The sequence below is a fragment of the Zalophus californianus genome, chromosome 2 (genome assembly GCF_009762305.2).
Source record: "Zalophus californianus isolate mZalCal1 chromosome 2, mZalCal1.pri.v2, whole genome shotgun sequence".
Classification (NCBI taxonomy): domain Eukaryota; kingdom Metazoa; phylum Chordata; class Mammalia; order Carnivora; family Otariidae; genus Zalophus; species Zalophus californianus.
Window position 1 is genome coordinate 86,466,508 of NC_045596.1, and position 16,749 is coordinate 86,483,256.

At 35.9% G+C, this 16,749-nt stretch overlaps 1 protein-coding gene across 5 annotated transcripts in view; it reads right to left on the reverse strand.

Moving 5' to 3' along the window:
- The window catches only part of PPA2 (inorganic pyrophosphatase 2), an 83,527-nt gene that overhangs the window by 40,778 nt on the left and 26,000 nt on the right, over positions 1–16,749 (reverse strand). For all 5 annotated transcript variants that reach the window (XR_003520735.2, XM_027598631.2, XM_027598629.2 and 2 more), the window contains 2 exons: positions 10,539–10,625; positions 5,256–5,382 (listed from right to left, as the gene is read on the reverse strand). Coding sequence is in view for 4 of the 5 variants with exons in the window: in XM_027598631.2 (XP_027454432.1) it covers positions 5,256–5,382; positions 10,539–10,625 (214 nt within the window). In the remaining variant the exon portion in view is untranslated. The remainder of the gene's footprint in view (positions 1–5,255; positions 5,383–10,538; positions 10,626–16,749) is intronic.

Sequence of the window (16,749 nt, forward strand, 5' to 3'; positions counted from 1 at the left end):
TGGGCCTAAATAACCTCCTATAATGTTATGTCACCTGACATAAGGTCCTTAGGCATCACTGGCAGGTCTGAAGAGGCTCAAACATCTGTCTGGAGAATATGTGAGGCTCTACATTATAGAAGGTGGTTAATTTAGCCAAAGGAGAAATTACACATGCCCTAGCATTTTAATCTTCTTAAAAAGCTCTGAACTTGGTTATTTCATAACCAAATGCTATTATCCCTAATGGCCAAGGCATTCTCTAGTAACAATTTCGGAGCCCTGGGAGTCTTATTAACTCTTTCAGGCCATTAAGGTACCATTAAGAGCATGAGAGCCTGGAACCTAATTACAGTGTATTAAATGGTCCTAGTGCTCCAGCCAAAGTGACCGATTTTCTATCAGGGAGTACAAAGAATTTGTTTTTAAATGTTATTTTAAGACTATTTTTAGATTTTCACAGCGGCTACTCCAGTTTCAGAAGGCAAAACTTCAAGATTTAAATAAGATTAAACTTAAAGGAATATAGCCAGCAACCACAGCTTCTAAGTGAAACATGTTCTCTGATGCAATGGCTAGTTTTAGTTTAGTCACGTCAAAGTTAAAAACTATAAATATTAAAACAGGATATTGTATCAAAGTTTGCACATACATTCATTTGGATCAAAAAAGTTATTTTATAATAAAATAACCCTAAAACGTCCTTGCAGAATCATAATTAAATGAATTAATATAGCAAAAAATAATTTTAAAAATATATATGAAAATATGGAAGGATATGTTGTCTATAAATTGAAACAGACTTCTCTGCTTTCAAAAAAGAAAAAATAGGTACTGATCATGTCAAAAAACAGCTTCTTTTTCTTAAGGTAGTGGAAATTAACAAGAGGGATTTATTTTTTAAATGCCTAACAATGAAAATGTGTAAAAATAAAAAATTCTCTATGAATTTCTGTATTACACACATCCTCAGAAAACTACAGAATTAAAAAAATTCCAGATAGCTACTCTTTCCTACATGGTTTTAACCTTTCCTTCTGTTGATCCATCTAATAAAAATGCCAAGAAGTATAGATAACAAATGTTTAAACTGTTATAAAATCACTTACTCCTCTATGATTAAAAATACCAATTCACACACACTAATTTGTATTTTAAGTTACTGCATTATATACCAAAGTTAATTATTAAAGAGAAGGTGACCAAAAAAAGACATTTCCAACATGTATGGACTCAGAATCAATCTCCCATGCATTTTCTGTAAAAAAAAATTGGGGAAATCCATACTGGCCAACAATGAAAATGGAAAACAAAAAAGAGGACATGAAAGAATCTAAGAAAAAACAGAACTCCTAACCCAGGGCAATGAAAAGAAACCCCATGATGGTCGCTGTGCAGCAAGCTGTTCTCTTGTATCCATACCTGGTCTTTTAATAAAAAGTATGATAAAGGAGGTAACTAATATTCACATAAAGACTGTAACTGCTAGTTGTTATTTTATTTTTCAATTTTCAGATTCAAGAGACCAAACATAAGAAACAGTTAAAGAACAGAATTTAAACATTATAAATTTAGACATACAGAGCTAACGTATAATTCAGAGAAGCTGGTCTGTAAAGGACAGAGAAATAACAGAAACTTCAATGCCCTGGTTCTATACTGGGCAACCACAAGTTACTGTTCAAAATTAATGAAGCAATAAATAGAGCTCAAAGTGTATTACTTAGAGTTATTAAGATAAAGATGAAATATGGTAACAAAATTTAAATGTTTAAGAAGTTAAATTCCTTTGGTTTTTCAAAGCAGCAACCTGAGTCAAAAGGGAAAAAAACAATAATTAAGAAGAGAGGTGTAAAATGCTTCGAGTAGAGAAGCAACCACTCAGAACTAAAAACAGAAGGAAGAAGAGATGAGAAGTCAGACGGGGTGAGAAGGGGGAAGGAGAATTTTACTTTTTATTTCATATACCTTTTTATTACACTTATGAGTATTTATTTCCAAGTATATGATTATTTTTATAATTAAAAATGCCATCCACAATCCTGTTGTCGTGATTTTAAAAGGTACACATAATAAAATTTTTAAATGTTACCAAATGTGAGATTAAATATTGTTTTTATTTTTTTTATTTTTTTAATTTTTTTTAAAGATTTTATTTATTTATTTGACAGAGATCATGGCCTGAGCCGAAGGCAGACGCTTAACGACTGAGCCACCCAGGCACCCGAGATTAAATATTGTTAATTTTCAAAGATGTACAGTAGAGACAGAACAGCAATAAATTTTTAATATCTGTTGGCTAATATTTATTTAATCGTATGAATCCAAATATACATTTTTATCTTACTGTCATAAAATCATAGGTTGTTATAACAGGCAATTCATCTAACCTCAAAATCAAGAAATGATTCCTTTATTCTAAGGTCCCCTCCCCCTGCCAAGGTCTTAAGCTCCTCCTGAATTATATGTTAGGTACCTTTAGAAGATAGATTAATTATTATAAGAAAAACCTATTACACAGTATAATTAAATTATACAAACTGATCTTCTAAAAAATTCCTACACAAATTTAGGAAGCTTTCAACCCCTGTAATTCCTGACCATCTCTCCGTTCTCATCCCCAATACCCCCCTTTAGTAGGTGCTAATGAAAACACAGACAATACCAGGCTAAGTAGTGAAGAAAAAAGTTAAGATTAAGAACGATTTCTGTCCATTAACATCTGCTTAAGCAGCAAGACAACAAGAACTCTTGTCTTTTGTTTGAAATAGTTGAGAGATCAGCTGGATGATGTTTGAGAGATACAGTAAATATAAATCAAAACTTGAGTTTAAATTAAAAATAAAGGCTCCTACGTAGGGTCATCTAGTATTCCATGATTCAAAAAAAAAAAATACTTATACTACAATTTTTTCAGCCTTTTACTTTGTACCTGTATCTATTTTTCCCTTGGGTCACTGTAAAATAAGAGAGAAAAGAAAACTCAATGAAGATATGTAGAATATATCACAATAATGTGAAGGTAAAAGGAATGAGAAGTAATAAAAGAAAACACCTCTAATTCTTAAAACTATAAAACCTACTTTACAAAATCTAGATATTTGAGAGTTATTACTTCAGGTACTTTCCAGAGTGAACAACATGCAAATATTCTTAAAGTAAATAATAATCCATTTTCCCTCTGTATACCTTACTCATTCAGGAAGTAAATACAAAAACAAAAGTCAGCATACCATTTCTGAGCAAAATATGCCAATAACACTCATCTAATCTTTTAATTTTAGGATTTTAAAAACGTATTATGAAGAAGCACTGTTGTATTTTTCATGATGAAGGTATGTGTTCCTTCTAGTGGAATGGAAAAAAGTCCCTTTTTTCTTTCAAAACAAGTTCTTGTTGTAATTATTCTAGTCTGATGTCACCTCAACCTAAATAAGCTTCAGAATTTCTGCGTGTCTTTTTGTACAAGCATACACCAAAAGAATTTAGAAGATGCCAAAGGGCAAAGTCATCTCCATTCAGGATACAAGCAAAATTAAAGTCCAAAGAGTTAAAATTTTTCATTCTAACCCTTAGGAAACTCAAGAAGGAGGTAAGGTACTTAGCCTTATGTAATCTGGTTTCAATCCTGCTAGTTACAAAAACCATATTACTATAATCAAGTATGAATTGCTCAGTACAGTACCATAGGTGGACAATGGACTTTATAATCAGACAGAAATGAGTTCAAATCATGGGTCTACTATTTAATGGATGTGCAAACTTGGGCAAGTTATTTAAATCCTTGGAGCACCTTTTAGATTAAGAATAATAATATGCACTAGAACAGCTACTAGTGCTTTGCATATGGTGAGAGTTTAAAATGTTAAATCACATCTCCAACAGGACTGGGCTAAAGAATAGTATATTCCACCTAATAAACAGTTTCTTTCAGGCTTGCAGCCTTTCCAGTTTAAAGGGGGAATCCCTTAGCAGAGTTTCATGACTTCAGTGTGTCACATCACAAATCGATTAGTTAGCGGATTTGTTTTGGCTGGCTGCGGCACCATTATATTATCAGTTCTCATCTGAGAGGCAGTTAACGCATTAAAAAAATTTTAACTGTGTATTTTACTCTCCTTACATACGTATATCCGAGAAATATGGTAATAAAGAAATCCAGGGTAAAATAATAAGCCAGACAAGAAATATACATGGGTATGGACTAGTGTCTCATATTTTAATTGTAGTTTTTATGCTTTAGTTTTGCCCCTGAGGTTACTTGTACTTCACCTTATCAGACCCTTTCTTTTCTCAATTACATGCAAGAATGGCATAAAATCTCTCTCTGGCTGTTCCATGTGCAAGAAAAGGTTTTAAATGCACATAAATTAAGAGAGGTTAACACATAAGTGTTAATGAGTTTCAGTCAATTCAGAAATGATATATCTTCCAGATAAGAACTGAGGTCTAGAGGGAACCAGGAACCTGAAAAAGAATGAAACTGAAAGAAAAAAGGTGAGATAAATAGGGGGGAAAACAGTCAAAGAATAATAATAGTAGTCATATTTTTAACACTCGCTATGTGACAGTCAGATGCTTTAAGTAAATCATCTCTTACTGTCAACAAGCTCACAAGTAGGTATAACTCTCTCCCTTTACAGGTGACCAAAGTGAAATTGAGAAAGGTTAAATGATCTACCCAAAGTCACTCAGGTAGGAAGTAGTACAGAACTCAAACTGAGGTCTGTCCAATTCCAAAGAAAGTCAACTCTTTATCATACGAAGCTATTTCTGGGACATCAAAATTTTGTCCAAGAACAGTTACCTTTCCCCCCGTTTTTGCAACACAGAACAAAAACTAGGTATAGAAACACCTTATGTCCTTGATGTACACTTCTCCCTTAGTCTTCTTCCTGTTACCCAAATGAACAAAAGAGAGATTTAAGGGAAAAAAAAAAAAAAAGAGAAGGAAGGAAGGGGGAGGGAAGGAATGGAAGGAATGAATAGAGGGAAGGAGAAAGGAAACCCAAAGTATGTACTTTCTTAGTATAAAGTACCACCTGTCTGTCTATATCCTTTTCTCTTTTTTGTTCTTCCCAGCAATATGACACAACTCAGACACAATCATAACGGACTGCCCTTTATATTCTGTGGATGGAGAGAGCATAACAAAATAAAACACATTAATTTAACTCCCAAATATACACATTGTATTTTAGATGAGCCCCTTTTAAATTCTAAGAATTTCAATGCCACACCGATTTACTTCTATTTCTGGAAAGTTACAGACTTACCCTGAAACTTTGAGGCTTCAGGATCATTCACATTGATAGCAATTATTTTCCAATCTGTTTCCCCCTGATCAATAAGAGCCAAAATTCCAAGGATCTTCACATGAATAACCTCTCCACAAGAAAGAACCTTTAAAGAGAAAAGAAATTCAGCATTTGCAAGGCCTTGGAGAAATTTACTCATACATCGTAAAAACCCATGTGAAAGATTAAAAGCACTATAGACTGAAATTCAATAAAGCTTTAATAATTAAAGATAATGTAAAAACAGTCATAAAGCCTTTTATGGTATTCCTTTTAGATTAAGTTCCTGGATCCCTTTTGGAAACTGAAGTTATTTATAGATCTTGCAATTTAATGTACTAGGCCTAAAAACTCATACTAAACAGAAAGTAAACCAATGTATATCACTGCACAGTATAAACCTCGCTTTTGCTGCTCAGGGATAAAAAAAGAGACCTGAGAATCCTTCTAAATTGCTTTTTTACAAACCACATTTCTCAGTTACTAGTGAAAAAGTAAATTTTTAACATATTAGAATACAGCCTTAAGAAGATAATGAATGACAATGAAAGAATTAACATGTTAAAAATACAGATAAAACAGGTTTCACAAAATGCTTTAAAAAGATTTTAAAGGAAACCAAGAAATTGCATGATGTTGAAGCAGATGTTCCGTGTGTTGAAGAAAGTTTATTTCAGTGCTTCCCTCAAGTTGCCAATGACAAGTTTATAGGCATGCATTCTTTCTATATCCTTTTATTTTTAAAGGTTTGGTTTGCTCTACAAAATTTCACTGCAAGCTAAAATTTGAACACATGCTTCCGAACAAATTCCTTCATGACTCAAAATGCAGCCTTTACATTTGGAAAGCAAGGTATGCAAAGAAAGTCACTTTTATGTCTTGAAATTTGAGAAGGAAAAAAAAAAAAACCCAGATCTGAAACCATGAAGTCAAATAAATCCTTTCAGAACATTTGCAAAATGAATCTAAAATCTTAATATAAATCTATATGAATTTGTAATTAGTTACAACTAATTACACAAAAGATTAGTGTGACTTTATAAAGTAAACCGAAATCTCCCTTTTAGGGAAATATGCACAATTATATTAGCCAGACTCACATGTTTAAGCTCTATTAAATACCCATCACTATATTAAATACTATGTATATAAAAAGAAAGAACCTCTGTTCTCAAAGGTTTCCAGTCTTACTGGGGAGACTTACACACCTCACGCCAGGAGATCCTTTATAAAACAAAAATGTTCAAATTTGAAGTTATCATATAATTACCAGTGTAAGGCTGGCCACACTGGTTAACTCAGTGATAAACTAGATCACTGGTTCTCAACCAGATGCAATTTTGCCCTCTACAGACTATTTGTCAATGTCTGAAAACATTTTTGATTGTCAAAAATGGGGAGGTTTTACTAGCATCTAGTGGGAAGAGGCCAAGGATGCTGAACAGGACAGTCCCCTATAAAAGAATTATCCATCCAAAATGTCAACAGTTCCAATTGAGGACCCTGCAGAAGACTTTGGTAGCAGGGGTGTCTTATCAGAATTCCTAGGAATCATGTGTAGTTTTAAAAAGCACGTTGTAAATTTTATTATTATTCACAAAAATAATTTACTTTGAAACTTCATACAACATAAGAGCAGATTTGAGATATTTATGGTTACAAGGGCAAGCAGGAAGCATGTCTGGGGATTGTCAAGTTTCATCAGAATGATACTTGCTCTCTGATCTCATAAGCAACAGAAAGGGATTAGATAAACCACTGTCTTGCTATAATACCTTTAAAGACTGGAAAGGAAACTCTCAGGCAAACCAAAAACTCAGAATGAGATACTTAAGAACAAATGGTAAAATTCTTATGAACCTTCTACAATTCAATTTATTCTAAATCAGTTCAACAAATGTATGCAGAACAGAGTGTTAGACATCAAGTGAGTAACAATATTCCCTCAAGGAATTTCAACAACCTTAAATTTCTATATATGTGGTTCTAACTCTATTATCAACTTCCAGGACTTTGCTCCCTTCCCTTTGTCCATTTACAACATAGTGTTCAAAGACGCTTTCTACTATTATGTTCCTTAGATGATTTAAGGACTCTTCGCACAGCCAGACACAAAAGAAAGGAGCACTGTACCAACAACAGCCAACCTGTTCTTTATTAGATGGTGATTAACACTGATTTCATATTTACTAAATGTTATTTCAGGTCTCATTAACTAAAGGAATAAACTGCACTGGCTGCAAGATAAAACTTATTTTCCCAGTTTCATTATAAACTATCAATCCACCCCCTCCAAGGAAATTAATGTGTCCATTAGAGTCTATCACTGAAAAATGAGTTGAGATTCTGAAACAATGTAGGTTTGCCTCAAAGGTTTTAGGCAGAATCAGCCTAGGGTTATTACCAACTTTTCTAGCTATTATGGAAAGTTTTCAAAAGATAGGATTTTTAAGTCATAAATATTATGAAGCTGAATTCTTTCTCCACCATTCCTAAAGGTGACATTAGGCAAATTACTTCATGCAATTATTTTAGAACTTGGTTTCTCAACAGTGAAATGGAGATTATATCACTTATTCCTTGAAGTACAAAGGCTGTAACACATACATGAACGAGAACATAAGAGGTCTTCTACAGATATTACTATTCTTTTTCTCTCTGGGCTCTACAGCTATTTATCAGCTCACACTTGTCAACTGCTAACTTCTCAGGGGCCTGGTATGAGCAGAACAGTGGTCTACAGCAAAAGTTCTGCGTTGATTCTGAATTTGAATGAGGTAAAACCAGCTGGACCCAATCCATACGAGGAAACCATGGAAAGTAAAACTGCTGAAAGCCTGTTATCCCGTGTTTCTACTGTAGTGTAATGAACTATGACAAACCTCAAGGCTTAAAACAGTGTAAATTTATTGTCTCACAGTTCCCACGGGTTAGAAGTCCAAGCACATCATGGCTAGATTCTCTGCTTACTAGCTTCTCTGTTTACAACCTAACAAGGCGAAAATCAAGGTGTTGCACAGGCTGGGATCTGATCTGAAGGTTCTAAAAATGAATCCACTTAAATTCAGTTCCTTGTAGTTGTAGGACTGAGGTCCCCACCAACTTGCTGGATGTCAACTAGGGACTGCTCTAGGCAGCTAGAAACCAACTGCATTCCTTCTCATATGCCCCCTTCTCCATCTTCAAGCCAGCAATGAAATATCAGTACTTCTCACACTCTGAACCTCTGAGTTCCTCTTCTTCCAGCAGCAAGAGAAAGTTCATTACTTTCAAGTGCTCATTTAATTACACTGGATCTGCATGGAAAATCCAGGATAATCCCTCTTTAAAGTAAACTGCTATATAAAATAATATAACCAAGGGAGTGACGTATTACCATATTCACAGATCCCAGGGATTAGGGCAAACATCTTTGAGAGGCCATTCTAGAAACCCTGCCTCCCATATCCAGTTCTCCCAAAAGAAATTAAAAAGGAAAAGCTACATTCAGGAAAACCTTTAACATTATACTAACTGTATAACAAAAAATAAAATGGAAAAAATGTCCAACAAAATCAAAATGTTTATATATTTACCCCAAGAAGAAGAAAACATGGAAAGATAAAAACTATATGACTGGGCGCCTGGGTGGCTCAGTCAGTTAAGCATCTGTCTTCGGCTCAGGTCATGATCCCAGGTTCCTGGGATCGAGCCCCGCATCGGGCTCCCTGCTCTGTAGGGAGCCTGCTTCTCCTTCTCTCTCTGCTGCTCCCCCTGCTTGTGTTTTGTCTCAGTCAAATAAATAATAAAATCTTAAAAAAAACAACAACTATATGATTTATTGGGATAGGATTGTGAGGGAAGGTTTATGCTTGATTTTATTTCCATAATATAACTACAATTTTCTTAAACAATAAAAAGTCCCAAATGTTGAAGAAATTTAGGTCAAAGATAAAAATAAAACTAGGCAAAAATAAAAAAACCTGTTCCCAAGGAAGAAAAATGAAGGGAGATCCAATTAGAGAAGAGCTGGACAAAGGCCCAACCCGCAAGCCAAACAATACTTAAGAATCAGAGAGAGGAGCTTGAAAAGAAACCAAGAAAGAAGCAGAATTAGAGCACAGCCGTGGTAGTATATAATACGATCAAGGTCAAGGGAGGAGACTGTTTCAAGAAGGAAGAGTGAACAGTATAAAGTGCCACAATGAGTTCAAGTGGGACAAAGCCCAGGAAACAGGCCTGCTAGATCTGGCTAAAAGGAAGTTAGCAGGGACCTTTCTGAGAGCAGTTTCATGGAAATACTGGGGGCATGGAAACAATTTTGAAAGAGGTTTGACGATCACGTGGAAAGTAGGAGATGCAGACGAGTGTTGAAAACTCTTTTTATGAGTCTTCATGTGAAGGGGAAGAAGGCACAGCGGAGGCGGCCAATAAAGAAAGAGAAGTTGTGGATAAAGAACAGGGAAGGGGTGAGAAAACACTGTTACAGGTGGAAGCCCAGGTCTTACGTAAGAAAGACAGTTCTCACAGTTAAGAGGAGAGAGGGAAAAAATAATGTTGCAAACCCAGGTAGTTTGGTAGTCCAAAAAGAAAAGATGAGGGAGCTTTTACCCACTGGTTCCTATGGGCTCGACAAAATTTAAAGACAAAATGTTCTGCTGTTAAGTTAGAACAAAGTGCAAGGAATTGAATGTCAACAGCGAACAACAAGTATTAGCAAGAAATGCAATAGGAAATAGAAAAATGGACCAAAAACACCAAGAATTCTATAAGTAGCAGCACCCTATGAAATTGCAAGTTTTGTCCTTCCCCAGTAGGTCTTGGCAAACCTGGAAGCAGACATAAAGATAAGAATCCGAGTTGGCTTTATTCAGTATTGAATTTCCTGTCTGGATAATGGGCAAGGAAGCTGAAGACAGGACTCAGCAAACTTTTTCTGTAAAAAGTCAGTCAGTAGTTACTTTAGACTTTGTGGATGGTATGGTCCCTGTTGCTACTCAACTTTGGGAGAGAAGCAGCCACAGACAATACATAAGTGAATGGGCATAACTGTGTTACTGATAGCAACAGGTGGTGCGCTACACTGCACTTGCCATGGGCTGCAGTTTGCCAACCCCTAGCCTAAGAGAAGGAAAGAAAGATACAAAAAGGGACTCCTATCAGAGGGAGCAACAGGCCAGACCTTGGAAGAGCTGAAGAGCTGGTGCCTTCTGAAGAGAACTGAGATTGTATGGCATGAACAAACTAGAACACATACTAGAATAACAGGTTCAGTAAACAAACCTTTGAGCCTATTTCACAAATATCAACAGGATCATTATCTCCACAGCAGTCTGTGCTCTTATCTTTTTGATGGGGATCTTCCCAAGTCTAAAAAACAAAAAGGGAGGGGGAGGCAGAAATGTAGGTTAATGCTCACTATAATGTATCTCACTCTTTCCACGTGATCACAGAAGTTTTATAGATAGTCATAATCCAAAGGGAAAATTCTCAGAAATTTCACAGGCTCCACACCAACATGCCAGTACAACCGTAAACATCTTAATAATTAAGACAGATTTATAGTATCTCCTCCCTCTGGTCTCTCATTTTTCTGTATAATCACATCTGAAAGTGGGCAGTATTTCCAAACATACTCTTCTTCCAAGTTGAGTCAGCATGTGAATCCATGCTCTCTTTTCAAGTCTCAGTTCAGAAGTTTCCACTGTCTGCGTCACTTCCACAGGCTGCCTAAACTGCTGCTTCCAACATTCATTGCTTCCTTTGACACGGTAACAGCATCAGGTCTGGCTCTCTGTGTCTAAAACAATAACAACTTCTACTAGAAGAAACCTAGTTTTCCCTTCATAAGCTGAAGAACATGACAGAATCTATACCAAATAAAAGAAAAATCTATTTTTGTCTCACTTCATTCCATTTAAAAAACCCGCTACTTTGCCATCAAATCTCAAGACCTTCACAAAAGCATGAAAAGATGTCAACTCTTAAGTTTACTGAAAAGATTATACCCTGCTGGTTACAAAATATACACATGAGCATTTCTATAAATGAACAGCATACCAGGAATTTGTTATCAAATTTAAATATCCATTAGGCACCATCCTTCCCAAAAAGCCTCATAATTACCTGATTCTAAATGGAACTGTAGAAGTTCCCTAAAATTATTTTCCTCAGATATACATTACAAGATGCACAGAGACTGCGTCACCTCAAGACTGTTATGTAGAAATAATTTCAAATTATTCAAACCTGGTTCCTCTAATTTTATATTGATAATTTTAAAAGTATATTCTTGTTTACAGCTAAACCCTAGACAAACTCCAATAATTTCCTTCTGGTCCAAATTACAATATATTTAGGAATAAACTGAACCCCACCTTGAAAAAAAAAATCAGTAAATCTACATTTCACTACCTCAAATACTAATATTAATAATAAAATATAAGAAGAATAAACATAATTGTTAACTTTACATACTGGTTACAGGGGAGAGACACTTTCTAAGTGAAACACACACACACACACACACACACACACACACACACACACACACACACACACACACACACCTATACCCCATGAGGAAGGTACCATTGTTGACCCCATTTTATAGACAAATAAACTGAAGTACACAGAATTTAAATTTGCCCAATGCTCACATTTTCTAAATGGTGGCAATGGGATGAGAACTCAAGGTATTCATCATTATGTTATGATGCCCAAGTTTTGATAACGACAGCAACCGAATGGCAATTACTTCCAGATATAACCTTATTCTATCTCATGGTTCTCTTCTTTTAAATACCTTCTCTTACTCACAGAATCTCCTAAGTAGGCAGCCATTCACACAGCAAATATTATTGAGTACCTACTCTGGGCCAGAAGTTAGGAACAGAGATGAACAGGAGACAGTCAACACTGTGGAGAATGTCAAGTTAGTAAATGGTACAGCATTTGTCATAAATGCTACAAAATTAATCTTGATGTGCTGGAGAAACCAAGATGGGACTGAGATAAGACTGAGATAAGAAAACCTAGAAGCAGAATCAGAAAATATCTGAGAGGTTCTTCCTTCCTGATTCAAGAAGCCTCTCTTGAATTTCCCTTAACTTTACTCCCACCCTCAGAAGGGGACAAATGTGTTAGCTAAAGTCATTCTGACCTAAAGGGAGATGCCTAGACTGTAGTTCTACCTCCATCACAAACTACCTTGGCCAAAACATCCAGATCTCAGTTTCCTCACCCATTAAAAAAAATGGCCTATATAAGACAATTGCTAGATATGTCCCAGCCCTGAGTTCTAAGACTGTTAGTGGTCATTCATCATCCACGTGAATACTACCAATGAAAAGGAGGCTTACAAATTCATGAGATAACTTAGTCCATTTTGATCAGCAGTAATTTTAAGAAACTCCTTCCTTGAACTGAGGCAAAAACAGTCTTCATATAAGCTATACTTCATTTGGTTTTGGTGGGTATTTCTCATTTATTAATTGGTTGGTCTATATTCCTCTCAGAACTCCACTTTCAATATTATCTACCAATTTATTCCTCCTGTCAAGGAAGTAAGTACAGAAGCGCAAAATTCTTAAGCTATACAATCTTGATACTTTTACGGCAAGTTCTTCATGATTTCCCTTACAGCAGAAACACCAGAATGGTTCTAGTTCCAGTCCCGCCTTTAATACTTTATGCACAGGCCTCCACTGTGATTACAAAAGAGATTCATGCTAAATGACTTCTAACTTAACTTGAAAATATAGTATAATTTTAAGCAAGCACCAGGAGAGGAAATCTTGACAAATTTAGAACTTTGATTACGCCCCCTTGTGGAGCTTTAACTGGATAGCTAGCCAGAGGAACAACTAAAAAAGCTCCATATCCACAAGAGGAAAATTCCAAATCTTAATATTTGCTTCACAAAAGTAAGAAAAAGATTAGCATTCAAAATTTAGAAATAACTTCTACAAGTAAGTAAGAAAAAGTGCAACCCAATACAAAATGGGCCAAAGACAGGAACAGGTAATTCAAAGAGGAAACATGAATAACTTATAAATATATGAAAAGATACCTAGTCTGATCAGAAAAATAAAAATTAAAACTATAATGAGACACTATGTCAAAAACCTAAAAATCTGATTAATGCCAAATACAGCTGACCCTCGAACAACTTGGGGTTAGGAATACTGAACCCCTACACAGTTGAAAATCTGAGTGTAACTTTTGACTCTCCCAAAAACTTAACTACTAACAACCTACTGTTGACAGGAAGCCTTATCAATTATATGAACAGCACATATTTTGTATGCTACATGCATTATATATTGTATTCTTAAAGTAAGCTAGAGAAAAGAAAATGTTATCAAGAAAATCATAAGGAAGAGAAAATACATTTACTGTACTGTACCGTAAAAATCTGTATATAACTGGATTCAAACCCATGCAGTTCAAACTCATGATCAAGGGTCAACTGTACTGGTGAGGATGTAAGGCACCTGGAACACTATATACTGCTGGCAGGAGTGTATATTGTTACAATTTCTTTTGTAAGCAATTTGGGCATACCTAGTAGAGTTAAAAAAAAGTGTGGAGCTCACAATTAAGCAATCTGACTCATAGGTATATGCCTACTAGTACATACCTATATATGCTATGTATAAAGAAAAACTTTAGCATGGACCCAGGAAAAGCATAAAAAAGAGAGAAACTATCAATAGAAATATAAATAATGTTAATCTCACACAAAGAATGGCTATAAAGCTATGAAAATAAATCAATCAGAATACACAGATTACTGATCTAGCCTAAAACAAATCTTTCTCATCCTTGTGCAGGTGTTTGAGATCATTGCCTTACAATCTACAAATATTAATCAATACATCTGTAATCACCATGCTCTGGTCCTTAGGTAAAAAAAAAAAAAACTGAATTGTACAGAGCTGTATACACAGGTGCTTCTTGAGAACTACTTCCTGATTAATCAGGATTCCTATAACCAAGTCAAGGGAATGAGGATCCACCTAGCCACTACCTATACTTTTAACAGATTCATGTGGAGCAAAAGCCACTGCCAGTCGTCTCACTATTAGCAGCTAGCATCAGTGCCAGCAGTGTCACCGTCGAGAAAACATCACTGAGAACTCATTATGGGGCTAAACACTGCTCGGATTATCTCATTCAATACTGACAAGAATCTTGTGGGGTAGGTGGTATGAAGATATAGATGTACAAATAGGCCTCAAGAGATTTAGTCACTGGTCCCAGGTTATAAAGCTAATAAGTGGTACTAAATGCTACGTGCGGTCAATGAACCAAATTTATAATGAAGTTCAAAATAAAAACACAACAGTATTACATTAAGACTGAAGAAATCTTAGGGGGAAGGCAGAAGGTTGGCAAAATGGATGAAGGGGAGGAGGAGGGACAGGCTTCCAGTTATGGAATGAGTAAGTCACAGGGATAAAAGCACAGCATAGGGAATATAGTCAATGGTACTGTAATAGTGTTGTGTGGTAAGAGATGGTAGCTACACTTGTGGTGAGTGTAGCATAAACTACAGAGTTGTCCAATCCCTACGTTGTGCAGCTGAAAGTAATATAACATTGTGTGTCAACTATACTTCAATTAAAAAAAATGTCGCATTACAAAAAATAATAAAAGATTAAAGAAATCTTAAATTTTGTGATTCTAGTCCTTTAACATTATCCAGTCCGTTAACATTAATGGGTCTTCTAAATATTCACTCAGAAGATATAACACTGAGTAATCCACTATACCAGGAAATATAACCAGGGGGGAGCAAAGAAAATTTTTGCTTAGGCCAAACCCAAACTTTGCAGAAGGCATTACTGCTAGGAAGGGAAAAGTTATTAAGGTTTAACAGTCTAGACAGCTAAAGATCTGAAATAATGACAGCACACTGACAAATCACGAGCTGAGGAAGAAAGACTGCTACTTAAGCAATCCTCTGCTGCTTAATGTTCTTCCAAGCACGGTTGGCTTGGTAACTGTTCTGAACAAATGTCCCTCTGTTACAGGACAAATCATAAGAAAACAGCAAAATCTAATACCCACACACACATATGAAACAAATGTAATACACACATGCATTCATTCCCCAAATATTTGTTAATCACCAACACCGTGCCAGGTACTAAGGTAGGCAGTTAGCTGGAAGACGTCAATGAACAATAAAGACAGAATCCCTGTCCTCCTGGAGTCTGCATTCTAGCTGGAAGAAATTAACAATAAACATAATAAGTAACTAAATCACAGAACACGTTAGAAGTTGGTAGGTTCTATAAAAAAGGGAAAAAAATAAAAGTAGGGAAGCAGGAGGCAGGGTTAAAATTCTAAAGGATTTTCAGGGCAGGCATCATGAAGAAGGTGATTTATGACCAAACATTTAAGGAGGTAAGCCATGTGCATTTCTGGCAAAACCTGTTCCAAGCTGGAGGACATATAAAGATGAAGACCTGCAGCCTGAGTGTACCTGGAGAACAAGAGTAATCGTGAGAAGGCCAGTGTGGGAGTGAGGGAGCAAAAGAAGGATGAGAAGCTGGAGATGAAATAAAAAATATAAACGGGACCAGGAGCTGGCTATCATTTTAACAGACTTATTCTGTCTTGATAGTGACAATGAAGCGAAAAGACATTAGGTACAATTATCCTTTCCCATAAACAACTGGCCTAATTTCAATTTTTCTTAAACATTAAGTCAGTTCACTTATTGTTTGGTAAATAACTTCTATGCAATCTAGTGTATTCTTTTGCTTTAGACTAACACACACACTTTAAAAAGATGGTAAAGATTTCCGGTTAAAAATGGCAGAGAGACTACAGGTCTATTTCCTCCTCCTCACGTCCATTCTAGCCACACTGGTCTTTCCGTTACTCAAACACTAGGCCTACTTCCATCTCGGAACCTTCACACTTCCTGTTTCTTGTTGGATTCCCCCAGAAGTGCATGGAACTTGTCCCCTCACTTCCTGAAGGTCTTCACTCAAATAACCCCTTCTCACAGAGGGCTTCTCCTTACCAAAATTGCAACATTCCCAATATATCCTAGTCCCATTCCCTGCTTTACTGTTCTCCAACACACTTACCACCATTTGACACACTACACACTTTATTACTCTTTTTTTTGTCGGTCACTCTGTCCAGAATAAAAGACCCAGAAGGATTTTTGTCATTCTTATCACTACTTTACCTCCAGTACTTACAACATTGCCTGGCAAACATCAGGCACTGATATAGTATGTACTGAAGGAACAGCTCTGTGATGCCTCGGTATAGAAACAAGGGAAATTAGAAACACTAAAGAAGTCACTGTGGTGGAAGGGAAGCAAGGAAAGACAATTGCTGTAAAAGGAGGCTAGAACAGGAAGCAGAGACCAGATTAGTCAGGGTTAAGGAGCCATGCTAAGAATATTATATTCTGAGGCGCCTGGGTGGCTCAGTCAGTTAAGCATCTGCCTTCAGCTCAGATCATGAT